This window comes from Sclerotinia sclerotiorum, genomic scaffold (genome assembly GCF_000146945.2).
Source record: "Sclerotinia sclerotiorum 1980 UF-70 scaffold_17 genomic scaffold, whole genome shotgun sequence".
NCBI classification, from domain to species: domain Eukaryota; kingdom Fungi; phylum Ascomycota; class Leotiomycetes; order Helotiales; family Sclerotiniaceae; genus Sclerotinia; species Sclerotinia sclerotiorum.
In genome coordinates, this window is record NW_001820819.1 from 100397 (window position 1) to 126073 (window position 25677).

Here is a 25677-nt window from a genome sequence, read left to right on the forward strand (position 1 = left end):
ACTTTTCAACGAATAATGTGGTTAATGTGGTTGTGGCTAATGTCGTTGCATGTGGGTAAGTTCGGACGGAGCGTCCGAGATAGCAATTTTATGGCTGGCGTGGTCATGCATATATCCATGTTTATTGGCCAAGATATCTCGTCTAATGTCAGCCACACTATGTCGGCTTTAACCTGCTGCTTTATCGTATGCAAAATCTTTCTCGACCCATTTGCACCGAGGTCCACCGAGGTTCTAGGGAAATCTAAGGGTAACCCAAAGGGTCTTACGAAAAGCAGCGATGTAGTGGACGATGCAGTGGAAAGGATGTTTGAACCTCTTGTAGAACAACAACATCCATCATACAAAAATGGTATACGCATTGACAGGTGCCGACGTACTTTCGCTTCACCAAGCAGATCCTCATCACATACATTCTAGAGAACTTCTCAGCTCAGTTGTCCAACTATTTCCTAGACAACCGGAGGAATTGCTTGCAGGCTTTGCCTTCCTCATAGTAATGCCACCCGCGTCTACTCCATACTTCCTTACCTTCCCAGAATTCAATACAATTCGGGTAATAATCTGCAGATACTTTCCCTTTCAGAAAGACTTTGAGATATCGAGGGCCAGACAATCTGAGAAGTCACTAGTGGTTAGCAGATCGTCCCGCGCGCTAGATCCCTAACTCCTGAAAATGCATCATTTCACAGAAACTAGAGCGAGGGATCAATAGCCTTGCCTGCATTATCTGCCGTCAGAATCTTGTTTCCCACGTTTCAATTTTGACTCCAGATCTGCTACCGAGCATGTAAGCATGATGGATGTGGCTATGTACCGGCGCGAGAACCTAATGAGTGCCAGCTATAATCTTGGCGCCAACTCACTTTGTAAGGCCCACTGCTACGTGACATCGAAGTGTGGCTCTTAATCATGGATTTTCGTGCAAGATTGCTCAGCAATTCCAGCCTTACGAGTTAACTCTACCAGCCAACTGAGTTTGGAGCCGCCACTAATGGAGTATGCAGAAAAGTGGATGATGCGCAGGACAAGGTTCTTGTACTTAAGTATGAACTTAGCCTCTGCTTTATCAATATATCAAGTGATTCTTTGACTGTAAATTTTGACGCTATTGCATTTGAGTCATGCACCTATCATCCCTGTTTATACTATCATAAATCACCACTTTCGGATCTAGTTCTTTTCAAAAGCAACTTCTATCATAAAATACCGATTCATGTTCTATAGTTCCAAATACTATCATATTTCAACCCCATGGGGGTATGAATTTCGCTGCCACAATTCCAATCTTGACAGCGGGTACCAAACTGTTTGGTCAAGCTCAGGTCGCCGAACACATTTCCAGAGATTATCTCCGATGCCCCTATGTTGCTGTAGAGTTTCACTGAGTGGAGTCTGAAGGACGTTCTGAGATTCTACAGGTTAACGAATTTGCCATCCTGCAGCCTGCCTTTTACCCTTTATCTTAATCACATATCATCGATAGATTTATGATGTTATGTGGATCCACGGCACGTAATGATCAAGGGGCTAATATGTAAGTATTGGCAATGGAAGAACCTTTCAATTACATCAACAGATGTCAGCAATCATGGGTGCTACTCAGGGGAATGAAGCTTGAGTTCATTCTTCAATTTCTAGCCTATCACTTCAACGTGTTTCCAACTCCTCGAATGATTTGTTTTCATATCATTCCGTACCCAATGCTAAGTAGTATCACGAATAATTTCAACTTGACCGAGAACGTTTCACGGTATTTGAAATCGTTTACACAAGCATAGAAATTCAAAGCAATATATCTACGCCTACCTATGAACAACAAACCAGATCAGGGGCATAAAAAAGAAGGCACTAGTATAGCTCAATTCATCAGCGCATCAAGGATTCCTCATCATCACATTCAACAAAAGCCAAAAGCATTAATTAGATATCCCAACAAATAGAAAACAAACTATCCACAAATAGGAAATCAAAATCAAGAAATAATCAACCGATATACCCGAGAAACAATCGTGTGCTTGAATACAAGTGAACAGAGAAAAAGTCCGAGTAAGTGTAAGTCCCAACGAACGTCGTTTTCACACTAAATGTAACAGTACCCCCACCGATCATAGATACTAACTCCGAGATTATACCCTACAGGAAGATTTCCCAGCCCAATAACCCATCGGTGTAACTTCACCTACTTTTTTTTCTTTAAGATATCTATCTATCTATCTATCTATTTTACTCGTTAAGATTCTGTTCAATCAAATCGAATCACTGATTAAGTTTTAATTCTGCTTTTATGCGTCTGTTTTCTATGCGCGCATGCACATCATACAAAGTTCTGGGAGAATTACGATGTGATGTGATATAATTCATAATCTTAACCGTAACCTAGCGACAGTTACAGTAATAGCTCTGCTTGAGATATAGCAAGGCTCATATTTCACAGAACCTACATGTTAGTATTCCGGGAACCTTCAATTTTAACAACTTTTTTAATATATTCAGGAGAGGAATTGTTTTATTCATGTATAATAGGTTTATTATATATGTGTATATACATATAAATATATATCAATTCGAGAATAAAGTATGATAAAAATATAGATATTAATTAATTAATCAATAAATTAAGAGCTATAAATAATAAAATAAAGTATAAAGATAAATATTTTGAATCATTTAGTTAATTATTATTAAAAATTCTTTTTATTAATAATAAAATTATCAAGAATCGATAATTATTAAAAAAATTTTATAATCAATGTGACCAAAAGGGTGTTTATAGACCAGCAATTGTATTTAACTTAGAATCTACAGGTGAAGAGCACCTGTAGATGGGGATAGCTACTCTATATATACACAAATGAATAGCCTAGCCGCAATAGCTAGGCAAAAAGAAGTCATATTTATTCCTCCAATGATCTTACTTTACCGATAACCATTGATACCGAGTACTTGTCCGGATCTGATCCTCAGGTCACCTAAATCGCATACTAATCTCGAGTAATCGTATCATGTGTGGACATGGTTAATGTACCTGAGGTTTCTTATATAATAAAGGTGGGAGGAAAGCAGGGATTTCCGTCACAATCAATATCAATACTACCTTTCTCAGCTCGTTTTCAATTTCAATTTCCATTCTATTTTAATTTAATATATTCATCTACTTTCACAGACACAGGCACAGACACTATCAACATTCCAAACAGAGTATACAGACAGAAACCATCCAAAACCCAATCTCAACCTCAATCTCAATGTCATTCTCATTCTCATTCTTAATCCCATTCCCATTCTTCCCAATACCAATCCAACCATCTACCAAAAGATTCTGCATCCACAACTTCAACTTTCACCAAGCCATTCCCGTCAATCAATCTACCTATCCACATCCACATCCATTCCCCCCTGTCCTCCCTCCACCTTCCCATTTACCCCCTCCCCCTCCCCCTCGCCCCTCATAATCCAAGCCATCATCCCCCAAACCACCCCCATCGCCTCCACCCTATCATCCACCAAAAACAAATCATACCACTTCGTCCTCCAAACCGTCGTTCTCTCAAATCCATCCATCCCATCCTTTTCCCCATCTAACACTTCCAAGATTCCTTTCCCTACTCTCCCCCTCAGAAAACTAACATGATGATTTAAACAGCTTACCAAGAAAATCTCATCCCAATTCCCTTGTACACCACCTGGTTTTCCAATCGCCATATATCTTACTTTTTTATCCCATGTACTAGCCGGTGGCATCATCTTGCGGTAATTTTCATATAACTGGGATGGACCGCCTAGACGTGTCGTACGGGGCTTCTTTTGTGGAGGACGTCTTTCTGAGGTGATGGATTGTGGAAAGGGTGCAGATGGGAGAGATGGAAGAGAAGGGAGGGAATTTATACCACCAATTTTAGATTTAATTTCAGACATAAAAGATTTGTCTTGTGATGATGTAGGAGCAGGCGAAGAATTAGATTGAGTGGTTTCAATTTCTTTACCAATGGGACCACCTTTCCCACCTCCCCACCGGGGAGCTGTAGTCCACCATTTTTCCGCACCAAATAATTTCTCAGTTTGACCTTCACGATTACGTTGTTGAGCCGTGAGTAAAATTGTAATGATTTCACGAGCGAGATCTAGATTAGAATCGAGTGGTGTGGTGAAGGATGTGGCAGAGCGGCATGAGAGAGCTGCAAGCGGACCTTCGAGGAAACCTGCTCGGGCAGAGTTACGGTCTGTTGGGGTACGATACAGCATTGTGACACCCATGGCGGAGAAATTTGATGGAGGAGTCGAGGATTTTGATGGAGGTGAATGAATATGGAGACGGGGCTCGACACGTGGAAAAGAAACGTTACAGCCGAAGTCGTAGGCGATAAGTTTTATAAAAGCAGTAGTGATGCCCTGACGGAATTCATGCGGAAGCTGGGAACCAGTGCCAGTACGAACATGAGTTTGTTGATAAATTGGAACCTTATCTTCAGCTTCCTTGGGTTCTTCCTCGGTTTGTTTTTCGGCGTCATTTTCGGTGGCGGTAGGAGGAGGGGAAGTCTCTTTTGGAAGAGAAGTATCAATCCAATAACTTGAGAACACTTCCAGATTCTTGTAGAATTCATATGCATTGCCTAAACGAGCTGCCGATGTGCCTTTGGGTTGAGGAAGCCTACGGACAGTGCGAAAAGCAGCCGTGTTATCAATCGAAAGTTCTCTTCGTCGATCTAGATAATTCTTTACTCCAGGCCCTTGGTTGCCATTACTTAAAAGTCTTTTACTTGCTGTAGTCGCATCTTCCAAATGCTCCTCAGGGACATTCGTCCATTCTTGAACAGGGGGAAGAAACGAAGGATCAGGCAAGAAATCTTGAGGAGATGCATCTGGAATGATGTGAACACCCAGCTTTTCGAAATGAGATAGCTTTATATCCGCTGGTCGATGAATAGTCTGAAGAAACGTGACTAGAGGTATATCTCCCGGAGGAATATAGTCTGGTGACTGAGGTGTACTTGAAGGAAACGTGAGAGGTGTTGGTGGCGGGATGATTCGAGGCTTACCATCTTGTGTGGTAGGTAGCGGTGCTGTAAAACGGTAAGAATTTTGAGCTGTCTTGAACATGAATTGATTCCTCTCCGCTGTTATTGGTAGTTTGGATACAGTATGGACTTATAAGATGCCTAGACTAGATGGCCAAATGGGATGGGAGTAAGATGAAACAGAAAGACGAGATAAAATTGAGAGGGAAATATCTAAAGGGAATTGCATTATTTTCATCAGATAATCACAAATGTGAATACTTATTGAACCAAATTAATGTGGTTGGGAAAGTCCAAGGGCTTCAAATATGCAGTAATCACCATAACCCCGTAGATGAAATATCAGGCTAGGTAGCCATAACCCCTTGCCTCTAATGGTGATATATAGATCATGATGGTTGATAGTATTGAAAAATTGTTTCCTCACCACGAAGGGGAGAATTGCATGATTGAGGCAGCAGATTGATAGATGATTCTTCTCGGAAAGGACTGCTATCCAGAATCCATGGAGCTCTTGGTGCCTTGAACCAAAAATGGAAAGCTTGAAGTATGAGGAAGAACCATTTCTAGAAATATGGAAACAACAGCAGGAGATTTTTCAATGCTTACCAAAACTCGCAAAATTACCAAACATGATGATGGTCTTCTATATCCTGGGTCTATATGAATCTCTTGGGGATATAACTGAGTGTAATCTGAAGCTCTAGCTTCCGCTCGCCCTTTAACAAATTAATGCAGACCAGACAGACCCCTCCTCGTGAGATGAGATTATAAGAATTGTAGTTTATCCAGAATATCTCATTGATATGTCCAAAGCCGAATTGTTGAATTGATAGGTTGAGCTGAAGTTTGCGAATTGAGGTACATCTGATGTGAAGAGTCTTTGCTGTGAATGTTGCTGGTTGATTGTTACGGAGAATGTAACTCGATCGTACCATCAGCAGCTTGGAACGAGCTGGGGCAAAAGACAAGTAGATGGTTCTGGTGGTTGTCGCGTGAATAATGCAGACACTCCGTACACTCCGTATTGTCGTCCAAATTGTGACTCTCTTCCAATCAACTTTCTGATTAAAGTGGGCAGCGTTGATAATGACAAACCAATGATATTGATATATCAGACCGGATAAAGTGAAGAAGGAAGAACTGTTGGGGTGTTATATGTACAGCGACGAATCAGGAAGAGAAATGAAATATTTAGATGGAAGACAAGATTAAGGTGCGTGGAAAGGACTGAGATCAAAGTGAATTATTCGTGTATGAGTTACCCAGTATATACACAGTACTATGGCTAGGTGGGAAGTCGAGGTGTATCAATTGTACTGGAAGAGTAATCTTACTAATCCTACCAATCCTACAAAACTATACCATTGCTTGGGGTAGCTACTAGGGAGGTCGATGCATCTTGTTTAAGATGTTTAAGATGGCGCCATGGAGGATGGACCGCGAAGAACTCAACCCTTACCTGCTTATTATTATTAGCTAGGCAGGGCCAGATTACAGGACTTTTACTGAATGATAGCCCACCACAAGCTTCTATAGCTATATGCAGCAGTGATAATTAAGAAAACCCCCTTTTACAGTTCTCCTGCCACAGCATATCCAAGCTCTTCCAAGATTTCCTTACAGGATGATTCACACATTAACTACCTAAATGTGGAGGGCAGTAGACTTCGGTACCAAAGCCGTGACAAGATATTGCAACTCCGCCATTCACCTTACTTGCCGATCTTATCTATTTGATGGCTGTCCAGATAAGCCTAAAATTCGATTCCGATCACTCATAATTATTTCACATGGTATCCGATAAGTTGTGGAAATACATACATCAGGATAACCGTGTTCCATTAAACCATAGGACAATGTTGTTCAGTATCTGCTAGAGTGGCATCATAACGCGGACTAGAAGATTGCCGTGTGAAGCGTGAAGTGGAGAGAAAGTGGCTCCTCCCTCTACTTCCCGTACCTACTTGCAGACGTTTGCATCATATATGGCACAAAATGAGTCTGACTTTGAACCACACAACTTGAAGCTGCGAGTATTCCCACTCATTTCGTTTCCTAGAAGCTTTACCTGGTACTCTTACTGTGCTTCAATCAATTTGATACTGCCTAAGTACCCACCCAGTACCTACCACATACTGGCCTTTGTGATATAAATAGTGGGGATGGTACAGGGTCATAGCAGTTACAAGCTCAGAGTTCTGGAAACTCGTTCCACCAAATAAGGATAAGCAGGTATGACAGAAACAAGTTGGAGTAATTTAGCCTTCAGGGATGAGGGAAAGAGTTGCGTATAAATGAGGAAATGTGAAAATATGGAAGAGATCGGTGGATCGGTCAAAGGTTAAATCTTCGAGGAAACATCTTGCTGAGGCTCAAACAAGGAAAACGTGGTAGCCAAACGCAAGAGGCTGGCTATTTGAACTTCCGATTCTCTTTCGCTCAGTTCAACCTGTTCCAGCCCTTGAGATGAAGTGAAGCGAAAGGGTTCGATGTTTCTGGCTTCGAGATTCCTAGTCGTATCCTTCATAATGGTGTAAGGTTGTGGGAGTGAATGTATGCAGGTACAGTAAAAGAACGAACTCCTTGGGCTTGGCATAATCACACATGAGAGATAGAATATAGTACATGCAGGCATTTTGCACACACCATCATTCAAACGGTGCATCAGGAAGATTTTGACCTGCCGGAAAAGGAGTCGGAAAAGATATCTAGAACAAATCTTAGGTCCCATCAAAGTTTCAACTCCTTTCACTGTCCAACACCGGGAAACGGAATACTTGATTGATTCGTTTCTACCCTCTTATCGGAAGAAAACAAATAAAATATAAAATTAAAAAGAAAGATATATTAAAACTTTACCGCCAAGCGGGGATATTTATGTACGTATCTCTTTATAGGAATATTAATTCTTAAGGACCGCTACGATCTATGAAATCGTTTGGATCGCAGTTCTGTACGGAGCACTGGACAGTTCTGCAACCCAAAAAAACTGTATCGCTTACTGGAAGTAACCCTTCCATCATCACCCCTTCATGATCATGACACCACCACAAAAGACAAAAAAGATGCCAATTTCCTTGGGTGATGAATGTAATTTGTCCAAAAGAGCAAGACTAATTCGAGCAGTCCGGACTATTTGACTGCTAAAGGCTTGAGTCCTGCACATAGCAGATAACTTAACCTATCAAACAACCTTACTTCTAGCCCTTGAAGAACACTACACTACCTTGGTCAGTCTACCTATCCTATATCCACCCTATTGTCACCCCAGACGGGGGGCATAAATATCAATAGTATCAATCATTTAAAGATTTCCTTAAACAACCAATGAAACCTGATGAATTAGATTGAATGGAAGCCCTTTCAAATAATCCCTTCACCTACATCACTCATTCATCTTCCTGTCCCAATTCGCAGCGGCAAGGCCTTGAATCTATTATGCTTGCGGAGTATTGTTACCGCTTTGAGCGTGAAGATGTTCGATCGATTCGATTAGGAAGCGAGGACACCAGTGGTATTGTACTCCCAGAAGGCCAGAGCGTAAAACAATTCGTGTATCAGATTTGCAACATCATGCACCCCTCCCCAAGGTAATCAAGGAAGATCATTAATTAGGCTTTACCTTTTTCCTTGTGAACAAGGGATCGATCCTCATTATCACACTGTGCCCGGAGTTTTCGTGATTCTTTCAATTTGTTCTCATTTTTTTGGATTTGTATTTCTATTGTTGAAACCGTCGTTAGTCATCGACAATACTCGTACACATAGTACCACTATGACAATCAGTTGAAGGGCCGAGGAGCCAATGTTCAGATAATCTCCTTGAGGATTGATTCATTACATTCATTTGTAGCGACCGGTGTCGCTTTTTACTATATTACAATATGTCGACGAGTGCGAACCTGCCGGCAGGATTTTCAATCACCTCAATCAATGGAGTAAGATGTACTGCTGTCCCAAGGTCGGCCAATGCAGTATCATCAGTAGTTACCTCTGCAACTCCAGTTTCTTCCATTTCTACATCTACCTCTTCTTCATCCACTTCAACATCTATTTTAACATCTATCTCCTCTACTTCAACTTCAACAATACCGACTACAACAACACCGACTTCAACTAAACCGATACCGACACCGGCACCGGCACCGGCATCAACATCGACTTTGGAAAGTGCCATCCCATCTCCGGAGTCCATCTCAACACCGGCTGTTATAGTCCCAGCAGCGCCGAGTGCACCGGCGAGCGCACCGGTGAGTACACCGGCGGCTATTGCTGTGGGAGGACCACTGATACAATCGTCGAGTACGGCTACGAGCGGGGCTGAATCGACAACAAGCCAACTAACTGAACTACCTCCAGCACCGCCCCCGCCTCCTCCACCACCCCCAATAGCTACCACCTCAAGTGTATCCCAAACTCAAACAACTTTGACAAGTATCAGTACAACAACTTCTGCTACTCCGGCATCTAAAGGCACGACCCCAACTGAGTCATCAAGTACCTCGTTAGCGATCGCTCAAAGTGAACCCAGCACTACAGCCCCGTCTACACATGATCCCGCTACCCACGATCCTAATGTCGGTCATGCAACTTCTGCAGCGAGTGTCGCAGCATCATCGACACGATCATCACCGTCAGCTGAATCATCAGCCGCCAGTGGGATTTCTTCATTTGGTCATCTGATGACCGCACCAGTGATTGGAGGGATTCTGGGCGGGATCGGATTTCTTGCACTGATAGGATTGATCATATTTTTCTGTAGGAGAAGACGGAAGTCAAAGAAAAAATCATTGCTCAGACCTCTGAACACTGGAAGTCGCGATCAATTTTATGATATTGATAAGAGGGCACAGGGCCAGTATTACGATATTTATGATGATTCCGTAGCATCAGCAGGTCGTGGTACCAATTTTAAGACGCAAATAGGTGGTGCCGCCACAACTTTTAGTGCAGGTTTAGCTGGAATAGGTTCTACTCTTAGGTCTCATGTCCAGCCAGGAAATAAGCCAACTGTGAATTTGGATAGAGGCAACTCGCAGTTCTTCGAACCGCCAATTCCCTACCATAGCAGAAACAATTCCTTGGTATCTGCGCATTTATTGCACTACGCTGCAAAAGATCGAGCCGAGGATTTCACAAACAAGATTAAAGGTGTATTCCGAACAACTCAGAGAGAAGAAAATGACCCTTTTGCGGGGGCACGTGGGATGTCCGAAAAACAGACGAATTTTAGCCGACCCCAGGACTTTGGGAATCTGATGGACATGGATGATCGCAATCTGCTGATGAAAGCTGAGCGTCGCCGTCTCTCCCTTTCTTCCAACTCGGGTTCTGGACAGATGCTCGGTAGTCTCGGATTAGATTTTGGCATTCCACAAGACCCATTTGCGGACCCTGTTCCAAGGACGGCGGCCTCGAATTCGAATGTTAATCCATTTGCGGACCCCAATACATGGGATTCTATTTCTCGGCCCGATCCTGCTATCCCGAGAACCAATACATATATCAGTGACGTCCGTCGTTCTCGCGGCGAGTCATTGGACAGTACTACTCGAGGTCATAAGAACGCGCCAAGTAGTGTGTATGGACCAGCAGCATATAGAACTCCAAGCATCAGTAACGTATCACGATATCCATCAAGTATGGCACCCAGCACGGAGAGCTTCCGCGATACGCTATACTCTACAGCCTCTAACATAAATAATACACGGAGAATGGCTGGACGATCTGACCCTTTTGACCTTGAGCGTCCAGAGCTATGGCTACCGGTATTGGCAAACAGCGTTCCTAAGGCAAATAGCCCTGCGTTACTTGAACGTGGTTCCGATCTGTATCCTGATCCATTATTGATGCCCGATTCTAAACCGGGCCAGGCACCAGTAATGCCAATTCAGAGAGTCATGACCAATAGCACGAGAGTACCAAGTCAAGGTACTTACGAGAGCAGGTACAGCAGCAGAACGTCGATGGGTGAGTGGGGAGATCCAGGGCCAGATGTAGGCAGTGGACCGAGCAGTTTTGCTGACCAAGGGTTCTATAACATGAACGGAAACATGAATCAACAATGGGATGCAAGGAGAAACGTGGATAATGTTAGTCTGGTGAGTGCTACCAGTAGTAAGGGAGGGGTTGGCAAAGCTCGATGATGAAAGAGATGAGGATGAATATGACTTTCTTTAATTGGATGGACCTTGGGAGTGTAAGCAAAATATACCATTGGGGGTCCACGTACCATTCGTTTAGCATGGACTGGAACTGGCGTTAATTTGCGTCTGAAATTGTGAGCGATATAGCGGACATAGGATATGTCAGTCGTGTTTTATGTTTGGGTATGTAAGATAGAAGGACGGGAAAAAGGACTTGAGCGTTTGTACAATAGCAGAAATGTATCTCAGTATGAGGGTGGTTCCTTTCTCGGCTGCATGAGGGGAAGAGAAGGGAAAGAAATTCGCCACCATCCGCTTACGGATCATGAAGAAAAGACTACCATATACGATATTATTTATTTGTAGTTACCTACCTATATATAGTTGCATGGAGATCTTATGTATATTTTGGATATCTTGTTTTATGTAGATAGATCTGCTTCAGCAGTTCTAGCTGGAGTAGTGTATAAAAAGTTTTCGATATCGTTGTAAGAAATTGATCCTTTTATTATCTGATTGCTTTTAAAAATATATAATAGACGATTGAAGTCTGATCGATCAGGGAGACGAGACGGGAATCCGAGAGTTCTCAATCATTTCATTCAACCTGAGGCACCAATACCCCACTAGCGTCGCCAAAAAATTCACACAGCAGCCCTAACAAGCAACAGCAATCCCAAAACCTCAAATTTCTTTCAACTTTCCTCTTCTCTCTTTGGACGAACCAGCCAATTTTTCTCCCACCTCATCGTCTCTCCACCAACATCCCGCCCCTACCTTTTTTTTCCTCCTCCGCACACAATACAATCAAGATGGGTGTCCCGTTTGATTATGCGCCAGAGAGGCCTGAACATATCGATGCTATCCTCAACGGACTCGACCGTTACAATCCCGAAACAACCAACATCTTTCAAGAATACGTGACGCTGCAGTGTGAGGAGAAGACTTACGATTGTTATGCCAATTTAGCGCTTTTGAAACTGTGAGTTGGGATTTTTTATTTTGTTATGTTTACTTCTTTGCTACATTTTTTTGTGGGGTGGGAAAGTGAAGGGGAAAGAGTAGAAGCTCAGTGCTCTTTCTCGACTCGACTCATAATCTCAATAACTGTCCCCATGTGTGTGAGAGAAAGAGAAGAATTATGTCTATATGATGAATGAACGTTTAACGTTCCCTATTACCTGAAACTTTGGAGAATGAATCCCTCCATTTCATGAAGTTTATTATTAGCTCTATCTGAAAGACAAGATACATGTCAATTTTCAATCTGTTACCAATTATTTCGGTTGAAACATATAACTAATGTATCAACGCAAAACCACAGTTATCAATTCAACCCCCACCTCACCAAAGACGAAACCATAACGAACATCCTCGTCAAATCCCTTACCGTCTTCCCCTCCCCAGACTTCAGCCTCGCTCTTCATCTCCTCCCACCCCATATCCTCACACCTATCTCTTCCTCCTCTGCACTCCCGGCCGCAGGCGATGCTCCCCTCTCCGAAGCCGTACAAAAACTCGCCGTCCTCAACACCCTCCTCTCCTCTGCAAACTACAGTCAATTCTGGTCGACTCTCGACTCGGACGATTTATACGCCGATCTCATTGCCGACGTAAGCGGTTTTGAGGAACTGATCCGCATCCGCATCGCCTCAACCATTTCTCAATCCGTGCGCGAGATCCCCAGTTCCGAGCTGGAGAATTGGCTTGGAATGAATGGTGAAGCCTTTGAGAAATTCATCAAGGAGGTTTGTGGATGGACTATAGAAAATGGCAGTGTCATTGTGCCATTAAATAAAGAGAATGAGGCCAAGGGAACCGTGGTCCGGGAAAATGTCAAGATGGAGCAATTCTCAAGGGTAATTAGGAGAGCTTATGAACAACCTGCTTAGGTGTGCGCGGTACGGTATTATGAGGTATGCTTGTATGCAAAGGGATAATGGGTTGGAGGTTGGCGTTATATCACGGTGTCCTTGATGAACGGGAAAAGATGCATACTCTTTATCTGTTTTGCATCTCGCTCGATGACGACGATCTCGAGATGAGTGGCTGGCTTCTAAACATCACAGAGATAGTAGCAGCGTTGTGAAATCTTGGTTCACTTGTAAAATGCATGCGAAATCTTTTGCGAGCAGTCGAATGAAAAAAAAAAAAAGTCAAAGCCCTAATTATGCTTCATTTCTCATGTGGTATCCGCAATAAGTGACTATCTATATGTGACGGTCACATATAGAGACCCCTACACAATCTCAACTCATCTCTTACTTCTTCCCGCCCAACTCTTCCCACTGCACTCCCGCCCATTCCTCCACATACCCCGTCTTCCCACTTTCCACCCATGTAGGCACACAATCCCTCTCGCAGACGCCCACAATCACCGTCCCCCAATCCATCCCATCGAGACCCTTTTCTTCCCTCTCCAACTCCATAATCGCATGCGGAGTGACTTGTACCTCGAATACTCTTCCCGCTCCACAATTCGCACAACGGGGGATTTTCCCGCTCCCGCTTCCACTACTAACTTTAACCTTCTCATTCCCCTTTGCAGCATCTGCGAAGATCTTTCCTACAGAATCGGTTTTGGAGTAGAGTAATGGAGAACCGCGTAATTCATAACGGATTACTTGTTCGGGATTTTGGGAGAGACGATCGGCGAATTTTTGGAAGGTGGTATCGTGTGTTGATTCGAAGACCTCTTTGTCTTCTTTTCCGCCCGATGAGGAGTCTGGGGTGTCGTCGACTATTGTGGCTTGCGGGGGTGGAGGTAGGGGTTCTTTATCGAGGGTTTCGTAGTCGGCATCTACGAGGTAGTAGAGAGGGTATGGGGATGGGAGATTGCTTGTAGGCCAGGGTTCGTGGGGTGGAGTGGTTGGAGTTGCAGGGGATTGTGGGTTGTTGAGAGAGAGGGCCGATGCGAAGGTTTTTGGGAGGGTATCTTTCGGAGTTTCTGTGGATGTGGGTTCGGGGGATGAAGAGGGGTCTTGAGGGGGTTTGGCAGCGAGTTCAGAAGTCGATAGACCGGCTGCTGCAAAGGGATTCGAGAAGGTATTTCCTCCCGTTCCTGTAGAGGAAGAATTCGAGCCAGTCGCAAATGGATTTCCCGATGTCGATGGTTTGGCCCCAAATAGACTCTCTCCTAGATTAACTGCTTGTTTTGTAGGTTCTGGCTTTGCTTTCTCTTTTTCAATCCCTTTTGCTTTGGGCTTGCTTTGCAGATTCGGCAATTCGCGTACCGCGCAATACGCGAATACTTCCTTCCTTCCTCCGACATGTTTTGCGGCGACAGGTAAGAATATAAAGACGACGTTCATGGTCTGGAAAGTGAGAAGGGGAATCGGCATTGAGTTGGAGGATGAGGACCATGAGGTCATTGCAGACTTTGCATTTTGCGAGGGATGCGGATGGAGGAGTGGTAGGGTCGATCCACGTCTTGAAGGTGAGTGTTAGTTGTATTTGCAATGTTTACTGTGAGGAAAGTGTTCTTTCGGGGTTTGCGAAGAGAATTGCAGAGACTACTTACAGGCTCCCCTCCTAAATAACTGATTGTGTCGTCTTGAGGTTCCTTTCCAGCATATCCAAGAAGAACATTTGTTTCTGTGTAATCTTCTTCTTCACCTCCGGATGAATCACTATCATAAGGAGCCATTGTAGCAGAATTTCCAAAGAGTACAATAGGAATATACAAAGTAGAAAGTCTCCGAAGTAGGCAGTGAGAGTGCAAATGGATTTAGTGCTGGTTGATTGATTATATATAAATATCTTCCATCGGAAATGTTGCCCCGCGATAACTTTTTTACCCCCCACCGAACTTTTTTTTTTAAGCGAGTGAGTGTAAGGCTGAAGGTCTGGAGCACTAGTAAATGCTCGGGCCACACATCAGCTCCCGGTGAGCTCTCGATGACTACATATTTTCACTATCCCCGGTGAGCTTTGGAAATGTTTCTCATTTGTGAGTTCATTTACATTGTCATAATTTTTCATCCCCTTTTTACATCGGTGACTACAGCTTCCTGCATTAGAGCTGAAGCTTGCTTGAGCTACAATCTCATCGATATCATGGAGAAATTTTGGAATTTTACTCAGATTTCCCGAGCGCGCCCAAGATATTTCGCTCCATCGTGATGTATGCACCAGAATAAACTGATAGATTGGATATCGATGTTCAACCATATTGTGAATAACAGTCGAAGACATTGTACTCTCTTACAATAGGATATTATTCAATACATGGGTATCATCTAAGATTTTGTGTCTTTTAACGTTGCACTGCCTAATAATATATAAAGCGTCTTCCCTTAATGAATTTCTATCCTCGAGACCATGTCACCTCCCAAACGAGCAATCTCCGCCAACATCGCAGATTTATTGATTTCGACATTTTTTGCCTCTTCCTCCTCATCACCTTTTTCTTCCAGAGGCTTGGCCGCATATGCCAAGTTTACCTTAAACGCTCTTGGAACTGCCGTCTGCGGATTCCATAGCCCTCCAATGCGTGTCATATCTGTTGCACCACGGAAGAAGACGATACTTCCATTGTATAGATTCTCTAGTTCTTCGCTGAACATTTGAAGGGGTCGATAGTCGACTTTGTCAATGCTCAATTCGGACTGCACTTCAAGGTTCTTGAAACGATGTGAATCCTTAGCCTTCGAAATACCAGTAGCCTTAGGGTTTAGATGAATGACAAAGTTATAGTCATTAGTGGACGAAGCAAATAGTGATCTGGTATCCAAATCCAAGCTTTGGTCCTTGACGGCATTACAAGCTGATCGCGCAAGAGCCGTCATTCGTGCGGCTACCATTTTTGAGGGGCCATTGTCAGTGAAAGCGGTCCCAGTGGTGTCGTGATTTGACGCTGCAAATAAAACCGTGCGATTCATGCCTGGATCAATTTTCCGCCATGCCTCAAGCCTTGTATTTATGGTGGAAACATCTTTGTCTGTCATCGTACCGTTGAAGTCTACGATAAGAGGGGTTGATCGCCAATCCCACTTCGAAATAAAAAGTAAGGTTCGCAAAAATCCAGACATAGCACTCGATGGTGCCTTCCAGGGATAAGGTTGTAAGAAGACTCGAACTGCCAAAAGCTCGATGAGCTCGTCGCTGATATGGCTAGAAAGCATGTGACGATCGAACCACTTTTTAACAAGACGAATTGTTGGTGACAGGAGAGGGAATCGAGTACAATGAGTTGATATCGACTGCGTGTGTAATGGGAGCTGAACATTGAAGCTTTTATAGATAGAAAGTGCCGAAACTGCATCTTCTCGTGATCGATTATCACTGGACTTATCCTTAACCTGACGCTCGAGAAGTGTTTGTTCTCGTTCATTGTGAATTCGAAGACGAAATGTGGCACCTGATGGATAGAATACATCCAAAAAAGCACAGTTTTGGAGTGGTTGATCCTCATTCTCTATGCCGAGTCTTGTTGTTATGCTGTCATTGGACTCAGCCAATAGCTCGCCAATCTTGAGGAGGAAGGCGATTTTAGTCCTTTGAATGGCAACAACATCATCTGGCCATCTACCAGATCCCTCGAATTGAATCAGCACACCTGCTGGAGTATGGAGAGGCTGTCTCGGTGCAAATAATGGAAGTCCAATCGACGAAGATCGCAGTTGAGGATCCACTGCAGAAAGTTGTCTTAGTTGTAACGGTAAACTCTCCATATCCCTGATATCTTTTTCGAAAGAATCGTACGCCTGTCTGAGGACCTCGAAGGCTTTACCGCTACTCCCGTATGAAGACAGTATTTTCTCAAAACCTTCACCAATGAAGCTTAACTTTTTGCTCAGCTCAGCACCAAAGTGTCGCTTCGTAAGATAAGTGACGATTTCCTCGAAAATAGAATAACTTGAGCCTGGTGACCATACTAAACTCTCAAGGATACTTCCATCTTTGAAACGTCGTAGCTCGGCCTTTTCACCCCAAAACTTCTGGAATTTAGCTGCCTTTTTCTTATCTTCCGCTGGCGGACCATGGTCAACTAAACGACTGATATTCGCCGGGTCAAAGAGAACAGCAAGATTCAAAGTTTGGTCATTATTTGTCGAGGCCCCCAAGTTTTTTATTGGCCAAGGGCTTGTTTCGATACCTCTAATATCCAACAGTTTGACCCTATCGGTCAAGCCCTCCTTTAAGATAGCAAACACGCGATTGGCGAAGGTAGTAGCATGAATCTTATGATCACAACTAAACAAGCCATCTTTTTCGACAGGTACAGGAATGTTTATGACGCAGTCGTACTTCTGCAGAATCTGATCGGCCTTTGTGATGAAAGTCGCTTCGAATTGGTCGAAAGCAGAGTCATTGAGCATCGTTAATGAAGTTTTTGCTTCATCACGTAGTAATTCGTAAGAAAATGGAGTCATTCGGTATAGAATGTTGACACCTCGTGGGCCATCATAGAACATTGGCACGTCAGATTTTGCAGCCTGGAAATCTGATGCCTCGTAAAGCATCGGCTTTTTGGCTAGATCGGTATTCGATAAATACTGTACCACAGCCTTAAACATTTGGTAACTGCTATATCCGGGAGATAAAAGACTATGTCCTCTTGGGCCACCTCCCTTCAACAAAAGAGCTGTCAGAGCTGCCCACTCGAAATGTCCGATCCCTCCCTGAGATATAGCACTGCCAAAACCCCTCTGTCGAAGCCAAATTCTGCCAAGCAGACACGCATCTTTGAAACCTTCAGATGTCTTGGATGCATTATGCAGGAGCTGGAGATACGATTCAAAGTTACAATCCGCGCTCAACGATGAATTGTAGAATGGTGAGGGTTCAGCGGCAGCAACGTCATTACCAGCTCCATCCTTAGGGCGGATGGAGTTCTTCGTAGGGAGCAACTTGGCTTCGGCAAAGAAACCTCGAGGAGCAGCGGGTATGATATGAACCTCAAATCGAGAACTTGTATCGATTTTTTTGTTGGCTTTCCATCGAGCTACTAAAATAGGATGTAGGCTGTTTCCGTTCAAAAATTCATATTCTAAAGATAAATCCGGCATTGCAGTATGAAGTCCAGCTGCTATTGTTGCCAAGTAGTACGCCCTCTTATAAAAATACCTATAATTAAGGTAGTCTTTCTCTTGGAAGACTGACTTGGGCATGTTCACAATCATGTCGACACACAAAGGTCTTTCGGACTTCACCATAGTTCCCAATGCATAACTCCCGACAACGTTGATTCCGGATGGCTTCGAATATATAAGTTTATAGGCTGCATTATTATCGGGTTTAGGATCAGGAAAGGGAATGGCAATTTTGTGAGTTTTGGAGAACAGCTTGATGGCATCAGGTATCTATAGATTATGTATCAGCGACTGGCATACATAGGCCAAAAGTTCAAGGCAGGGCTCACAGGGAGGGGTTCCCGATCTTCAATGCCTTCAATTACATTCTTAAGCTGGTGTAATGCGGATTTTATTCCAGCAGCGCGCTTCTCGTAGTTTGGTCGCACTTCATTCAACAGCTCGTCTATTTGAAGTTTAAACATACTTGACTTATAAAGACCGCCGGCATATAACGCGCTATCTTGGTCATCATGTCGTCGTTTTGCTGGTGGATGTTTCGGTTTCGATTGAATCGCATCTCCATCGTCTGATGAACTCTCTTCATCTGCCGAAGCATCCTTAGTTTCGCGGTTGTTTATCTGTGGTTTTTGGGATTGAGGCGCCTCATCGTCACTTGTATGTTCCAACTTGCGTCGTTTTGTTGTGAGAGGAGCCATTCTGGTAATTATTGTTGTTGAGCGAATCTTATCAGCCTTCTCTCCAAAAAATTATATTTTTCAAAAAAAGTTGCGAAATGTCTTAGCCTTTCATACGCTATATTTAAGCTTAATTTTTAGACTCCCATGATCCTGGACGCCGATAGCGGATAAGACATTTTGGATTGCACAATTATTACAAATGGGGATTCTTAAAAAGTAATAAATTTACAAAGCGGGCTTCCTGTACTTATAATGATATATTTCACCATACCCAAATTTTCTCTGGATTAAAACTCAAAATGTCCGTCATCGAACTTGGAGAGTCCGTACCTGCCTTGACACCACATGTAAGTGCCTCGAATTTGATCGCAGCTGGGTAAAAGAGCGAACGACTCTTTGTTATGACTCAGTTGATATAATTTATTTATCTAACACTTTCTTAGGCCACGAGTGTTTCATTGCCAACATGGAAAGACAACGTTGGTTACGAAGAGGGTGACCAAAGGGTTGTGGGCAAAATGACCACTGGATATCCTCGGTCAGTTTATTTTAAGCTCATCGACTCTCTTTAATTACTTTGGCCTGACTGACGTCCATCTCGTGACTCAGATTCTTCATTCACAAACTTATTGTTGCATTCGCCGATGACATTGTTAAAGCATTTGGCAGTCAAAATGAACAGGCAATGCTCTTTCCGTCGGCCAAGACTGCTAGGAGTTGTGTAACGTTTATGCTTTCGAGAGATAAGTCCATATCTCTAAATCAACTCACCGTCATCGACTTGGTCCTTGAGCGTAATCAAGCATCATCGGAAGTCCTCACCAAGATTTCCCCTTCGATTTCTGCTGTTTTGTTTGCCAAAGAGTTGTTCCCGGTCGCGAAGCAATACTGGCAGCATTCTGGAGATGGTGTCTCAAGCAGAAGGGCTGAATTTTGCCACACTCTGTTCCAAGAAGGATTACTAGTGAAAAAGACAAACCCAAAAAGCCCTCAGAATGGTGACAAGTTGTGCAAAGGTCCTAGGAGATACCAGAAAGGTTCCATAGACAAGACTCCTAGAAGTCAAAACGGCTCGAAAGCCAGCGAGGGCCATAACTCCCCTATCTCCTCGATAAACTCCGAGGCTAGGGAAAGTTCGCAGTTTCTAGAGGAACGCTTTGGCCGAAATCTGGATGTTTCCTTTGTGGACAACGCAAGATCTGCAATTCGCCGTCGGATTACAGGCTCTTTGGTTGGTGAAGTTGATTTGTCCGAGACCCCGAGCACAGACATGACCTCCAATATGCGTGGAGTCGCTGAGCTTTCAGAGGATGATGTTTACCTTTATCCTTGCGGCATGAACTCGATTTTCAATGCCCACCAGATGTTGTTAAAAACCAGGGGCTCTTTAAAAAGCATATCTTTCGGCTTCCCTTACGTCGATACTCTTAAAATTCTAGAAAAGTTTGGTCCTGGTTGCACCTTTTACGGCAACGGTTCCTCCGAAGATTTAGATGATTTGGAAAGAAGATTGAAAGCAGGAGAAAAATACCTCGCACTATTCTGTGAATTTCCGGGGAACCCGATGCTGAATTGTCCGGATCTAAAACGAATCCGGGCTCTAGCCGACAAATACGACTTCGCTGTGGTGATTGATGAGACTATTGGAAATTTTATCAATGTTCATGTTCTACCATATGCGGACATAGTCGTAAGCAGTCTTACGAAAATATTCTCAGGAGAATGCAACGTCATGGGCGGAAGTGCCATCTTCAATACTAGTGGGAAATATTATCAATCCTTGAAAGCCGTAGCTAGAACAGAGTACGAAGATAACTACTGGGCCGAAGATGTTATGTTCATGGAACGGAATAGCCGACACTTTGTATCTCGAATTGAAAAAATCAACGACAATGCTGAGGTCATCTGCGATATCCTTCGATCCCATCCCTTGGTAAAGTCGATTTACTACCCTAAATACAACGCGTCTAGAACTTTCTACGATGACTTTCGTACACCGAATGGAGGTTATGGTGGACTTCTTTCATTCACATTCAAGGAAAAGCCTCAAGCAGTTGCATTTTATGATAAGATCGAAACTGCAAAAGGTCCAAGTCTGGGAACTAACTTCACATTGACTTCACCCTATGTAATCCTAGCCCATTACCTGGAACTGGATTGGGCGGCGCAATTTGGAGTACCTGCGGAACTCATTCGTATTAGTGTCGGTCTTGAAGATGCCAGTGATTTGAAAGACACATTTGCAATGGCATTGAAAGCTGCGGCAGATTCAACGTCTTGATCACATGTAGCATCATTGAAGCTTAGCCTGCGATGCATTTTAGAAGGCGTTCGTTTTCAAAAAGCTTTTGTGAGCCCATTCGTCGACAAAAGATACATAGATAGAACAGCCTAGAAATAGAGGCTTTGAATTGATGCGGTGGATGAATAAACATTTACCATAGCAATGATTGGTACACCTGTGATTATTGAAAAACTATGATTTTTATAAAACGGAATAAGTTACTGTGAAGAAAGCTAGTACCTTTTTAACCTTGCTCCATACACCAAGTTGGGGAACTAACAACCTGGAAGCCTTTGTTTGCCGGTAGCTGGGTATATTAGAACAACTTCAAAGCATTAATAAGTAGCTAGTAGGCATCCATAGTTTGGATGAAAGAATAAATAGAATTTGTACGCTGTACATAATTGATATCAATGTTCTGTCAATTATCATTCAACGGGTAGTTCGAGATATAAGCTTAAGCAAGCTTACTAGGCAATTCACTACGGCGATTGTGGCTGATCAGGTGCCCTCGCGCGTCTGTCCTCCGCAATCTTCGTCGCGTCACCATCAAACGACCAACTCATTTTATTCGCGATTTGATCCCGAATTTTCGTCGGTGTAATCGAACAGCAATATGGCTCCCCTAAAACGTGTTAGACACGAAGACGGGGATGTTATTGCAACTGAGAGCGCAAGCTCAGAACTACGTCGTGATAGTGTCAGTTATTTACTTTCGCATACTTACCACTAGTATTTCGCGCTTTTGACCATTGGCGGATATTCTCTACCTTCAACCATGCCTGCAAAACATTCTTCCATGCAATAGATGCTAATGCTTTATTCTAGCAACGAAAACGCGCCAAAATCTCAAATGGCCAATCCTCCTCGAGACCTTTACAACGCCCCGCAGATAGCTCTTCTTCCTCTTCTGAAGATAGCAGCGATGATGGTAACAATAACGATGACGCGAACGAGGATGACGATGATGAAGAAATGGCCCACCCTCATGGAACTCAGTATGAAATGCTTCGCGATGCTGGATTCAAACATTTGGAACACGCCGATGATGATGATCGCATTGCTACGCAGCAATTCCTTGCCAAAAATCAAATGATTGGCGACAACCACGCTGCCGATAATTCTATCATAGAAGAAATCCAATGCATGAACTTCATGAACCACGAGAACCTCAAAGTTATGTTAGGTCCACTCATCAATTTCGTTGTTGGGGAAAACGGGGCTGGAAAGAGTGCAGTTTTGACTGGCATCACACTATGTTTGGGAGGAAAGCCTAGTGCTACGAATCGTGGAAGTAGTATGAAAAGCTTGATTAAAACGGGAACTGATCGAGGAATACTTGTTGTCAAATTAAAAAATCAGGGCCCAGACGCCTATCAGCCGGATATATACGGAAAGTCGATCACTGTCGAACGGCATTTCTCAAGGACGGGTGGTAGCAGCTATAAAGTGAAGAACGCAGCCGGTACCGTTATTTCTACCAAGAAAGGTGATATGGACGATATCGTAGAGTATTTCCAGCTTCAAGTCGATAACCCAATGAATATTCTCACTCAGGACGAGGCAAAAAGTTTCATCACAAACTCCACACCATCGCAGAAGTTCGAATTTTTCAGGAAAGGTACACAACTGGAACAACTGGACAATGATTACAAGCTTGTTTCCGAAAGCTGTGATCAGATCGAAGCTATTCTTGAAGACAGCATCGATGACCTTAAGGCGTTGGAAAAGCGAGACGAGGATGCGAAGGCGAAGAAGAAGATTTATGATCAGCATCAGGATATGAGAGTGGAGAAAAGACTTCTTAGAAATCAACTGACATGGTGCCAGGTTGACGAGCAAGAGAGTGAGCTGGAGGAGCGCAAAAGGACAGTCCTGGACACACAGCGAAAAATTGAGGAAAAGGAAATGATTGTGGAGGAGAAAGACCGAGCTTATCAGGCACTGCATTCCTCAGTAGAACGAGCTCTTGAAAAGGTGAAAACGCTTGGAGATGAGCTTGTTCCAATGAAAGAAGAAGAGCAAGAAGCCAAGTCAAGGGCTGAGGAGGCAGATTCGGAGATTAAAAGGCTTCACCAGGAACACAAGGATAGCCAAGCAGAGCTCAAACAAGCGAACACAAAAGCTCATAGCATACAAGTAGAAATTGATGCCGAGCAGCAGCGCATAGAGGATGCCAATGGCGGTTCTCTCAACCGAAAATTCGCAGAAATTGAATCAGCCAAGACTGAAACTGTGCAAGCTAGAGCCGAATTAGAGAGAAGCAACGAAGAGCTACAAAGATTGACAGAGCATAGTCAGCTTTCTAGGAGTGCACTTGAAAAAGAGCAAGGTCCTTGGGCTGCGAAGACAAAGGAAGTGGAGAACTGTAGAAACAGACTGAGAGAAATGCAAAACGAACGCCCAGATCCGATGCGTGGCTTTGACCGCAAAGTGCCAGAGCTGCTCCGAAGGATACAGCAAGATCGAGGATTTACTCATAAGCCTGTCGGTCCTATTGGTCTCCATGTGAAACTTTGCGATCCCAAGTGGTCTGATATTCTCGAGGTGACTTTTGGCAATGCTTTGAATGGTTTTGTAGTTACCAACAAAGCGGATCAGGTCAGATTACAGAAGCTGGTATCTGAAATGGGCATACCCCGGACTCAAATCTACATTACGAATCCCCAGCCCATTGACACCTCAAACAACGAACCCGATCAACGCTTCATGACCATCTTGAGGATGTTGGATATCGACAATGAGATGGTGAGAAACACACTGATCATAAACCAAGCGATTGAGCAAGTGTTATTGGTCGATGATCTAAAGGAAGCAGCACGGATCATGGAACCTAGGTCTAAACCAGCGCATGTTAGACATTGCTACGCTCCCAATCCACAAAGAAGAGGCTGGGGTATCCGATTGTACTTGAATGGCCCAAATTATCAAAACAGTGCACAGGAGTTCGTCAGACCCTACGGGTTTCCACACCGCATGAATACTGATGGTGAACGCCGTATCGTCTTACAACAGGAAACTTTGAAGCAATTTCAGGAGGAAGAGTCGAGGCTTGCAAACAATTGCCGCAAATTACAACATCGTGCTCAAGAGGCAGAGAGGGCAATCCGACAGCACAAGGTTGTCCAAGGTAAATTGAAGATTCGTGTACAGAAGGCCGAAGAACGTGTCGAGTCACTGGAAAATGAACTTAGCAACCTTAACATAGAGGATGGATTTTTGGACTCGCTCAAGAGACAGTTAGAGGAAGCCAAAGGTCACGTAGCACATTACGAAAACGCTTATGGCGCTACTGCCCTTGCGAGGGCGGAGTACAACACAAAGGCTCTTGAACAAAAGAACGCCTACAAAGCCGCTAAAAAACGTGTTGAGAATCATGAGAAGCTGATTGCCGATGCAAATCAGAAGGTCAAAGCTAAAGAACAGGCACGTACTCTGGGCCTCGGTGAAAAGAATACCGCTATTGCGCAAGTTGATGTATACAAGGATATGAAGAGAGAAGCAGAGTCTAAGCTCGCGGAGACAGAAACTCGTGTGGAAGAATACATTGAATCGGCATCGCAAATATGTGCTAGGATTCAAGTACCACCAAACGAAACTAGAGCTAGCCTTGAGGCGAAGTACAAGAGCATCTCGGATCAATTACAGCAGTATAGTAGGAGACTTGGTGTCACAGAGCAAGAAATCATAGATAACTATGTACAGGCCAAAGAGATGTTGAAAAGTTTCAAGTCACGCCGCAAACACATGGAAGAAACGCTACGACTACTCAAGTATAGTTTCTCAATGCGTATGAAGCAATTCCGCAATTTCCAGAGAAGCATTTCAGCCAGATCTCGTATCAACTTCAACTATTTGCTGAGCGAAAGAGCTTTCAGGGGAAGACTTGTGATTGATCACAAGGCTAGATTATTGGATGTCCATGTCGAACCAGATGAGACAAGTAATAACAAGAAAGGCCGACAAACCAAAACTCTTTCTGGAGGAGAAAAGTCATTCTCGTCCATCTGCCTCCTTCTATCCCTTTGGGAGGCCATGGGTGCCCCTCTTCGTTGTTTGGATGAATTCGACGTTTTCATGGATGATGTCAATCGAGACGTGAGCACCAAGATGATCGTAAGTTATCACAAACTCTCTTCACGATTCGATATATACTAACGATTTGATTAGATCAGCGCTGCTCGACGCGCCGTCGGTAGGCAATTCATCCTGATTACACCCAAAGCTCTGGGGGCTGGCATAGAGTTTAATGACGATGTGAAAATTCACAAGTAAGTCATTCCTTTTCCTGATATCTAGATCGCGTTACTGACCATTAAACAGACTTAAAGCCCCGAGAGATAGAAATCAAAGATCTATTCCAGAGATGATAGGTGGAGCTTAAACGAAGATTTGTACCATTTATTTTGTTCACGTTGAGGGGGCGTTGGAGTGGAAAGATCAGGGATCTGTAGCTTATGGTTGGGAAAGCTCTGGTGCTATGTCTTACGACAGTTATGGCGTTTGTGGTGT

The 25677-nt window shown here is 43.6% G+C and overlaps 9 protein-coding genes across 9 annotated transcripts; 5 read left to right on the forward strand and 4 right to left on the reverse strand.

Moving 5' to 3' along the window:
• Nucleotides 1-159: 159 nt before the first annotated feature.
• SS1G_10993 (predicted protein) lies at nucleotides 160-715 on the forward strand (the record flags this gene model as incomplete). The annotated part of the gene is made up of 2 exons (XM_001587703.1): nucleotides 160-352; nucleotides 693-715. The coding sequence occupies 2 exons, from the start codon at nucleotides 160-162 to the stop codon at nucleotides 713-715; spliced, it is 216 nt and encodes a 71-aa protein (XP_001587753.1).
• Nucleotides 716-3184: 2469 nt separating this feature from the next.
• SS1G_10994 (hypothetical protein) lies at nucleotides 3185-5652 on the reverse strand (the record flags this gene model as incomplete). Its single annotated transcript, XM_001587704.1, has 4 exons — nucleotides 3185-3340; nucleotides 3652-4808; nucleotides 5040-5063; nucleotides 5628-5652. The coding sequence occupies 4 exons, from the start codon at nucleotides 5650-5652 to the stop codon at nucleotides 3185-3187; spliced, it is 1362 nt and encodes a 453-aa protein (XP_001587754.1).
• A 3108-nt stretch (nucleotides 5653-8760) lies between these two features.
• On the reverse strand, nucleotides 8761-9216 carry SS1G_10995 (predicted protein; the record flags this gene model as incomplete). Its single annotated transcript, XM_001587705.1, has 2 exons — nucleotides 8761-8794; nucleotides 8924-9216. The coding sequence occupies 2 exons, from the start codon at nucleotides 9214-9216 to the stop codon at nucleotides 8761-8763; spliced, it is 327 nt and encodes a 108-aa protein (XP_001587755.1).
• Nucleotides 9217-9703: 487 nt separating this feature from the next.
• On the forward strand, nucleotides 9704-11167 carry SS1G_10996 (hypothetical protein; the record flags this gene model as incomplete). The annotated part of the gene is made up of 1 exon (XM_001587706.1): nucleotides 9704-11167. The coding sequence occupies one exon, from the start codon at nucleotides 9704-9706 to the stop codon at nucleotides 11165-11167; it is 1464 nt and encodes a 487-aa protein (XP_001587756.1).
• An 812-nt stretch (nucleotides 11168-11979) lies between these two features.
• SS1G_10997 (hypothetical protein) lies at nucleotides 11980-13059 on the forward strand (the record flags this gene model as incomplete). Its single annotated transcript, XM_001587707.1, has 2 exons — nucleotides 11980-12149; nucleotides 12492-13059. 2 exons carry the CDS (start codon nucleotides 11980-11982, stop codon nucleotides 13057-13059), a joined length of 738 nt encoding a protein of 245 aa, XP_001587757.1.
• A 369-nt stretch (nucleotides 13060-13428) lies between these two features.
• SS1G_10998 (hypothetical protein) lies at nucleotides 13429-14813 on the reverse strand (the record flags this gene model as incomplete). The annotated part of the gene is made up of 3 exons (XM_001587708.1): nucleotides 13429-14339; nucleotides 14401-14596; nucleotides 14688-14813. 3 exons carry the CDS (start codon nucleotides 14811-14813, stop codon nucleotides 13429-13431), a joined length of 1233 nt encoding a protein of 410 aa, XP_001587758.1.
• A 649-nt stretch (nucleotides 14814-15462) lies between these two features.
• Nucleotides 15463-18899, reverse strand: SS1G_10999 (hypothetical protein; the record flags this gene model as incomplete). The annotated part of the gene is made up of 3 exons (XM_001587709.1): nucleotides 15463-15962; nucleotides 16119-18471; nucleotides 18531-18899. 3 exons carry the CDS (start codon nucleotides 18897-18899, stop codon nucleotides 15463-15465), a joined length of 3222 nt encoding a protein of 1073 aa, XP_001587759.1.
• A 281-nt stretch (nucleotides 18900-19180) lies between these two features.
• On the forward strand, nucleotides 19181-21162 carry SS1G_11000 (hypothetical protein; the record flags this gene model as incomplete). Its single annotated transcript, XM_001587710.1, has 3 exons — nucleotides 19181-19228; nucleotides 19325-19419; nucleotides 19491-21162. The coding sequence occupies 3 exons, from the start codon at nucleotides 19181-19183 to the stop codon at nucleotides 21160-21162; spliced, it is 1815 nt and encodes a 604-aa protein (XP_001587760.1).
• A 619-nt stretch (nucleotides 21163-21781) lies between these two features.
• Nucleotides 21782-25549, forward strand: SS1G_11001 (hypothetical protein; the record flags this gene model as incomplete). Its single annotated transcript, XM_001587711.1, has 4 exons — nucleotides 21782-21865; nucleotides 21994-25281; nucleotides 25336-25436; nucleotides 25489-25549. 4 exons carry the CDS (start codon nucleotides 21782-21784, stop codon nucleotides 25547-25549), a joined length of 3534 nt encoding a protein of 1177 aa, XP_001587761.1.
• Nucleotides 25550-25677: the final 128 nt, after the last annotated feature.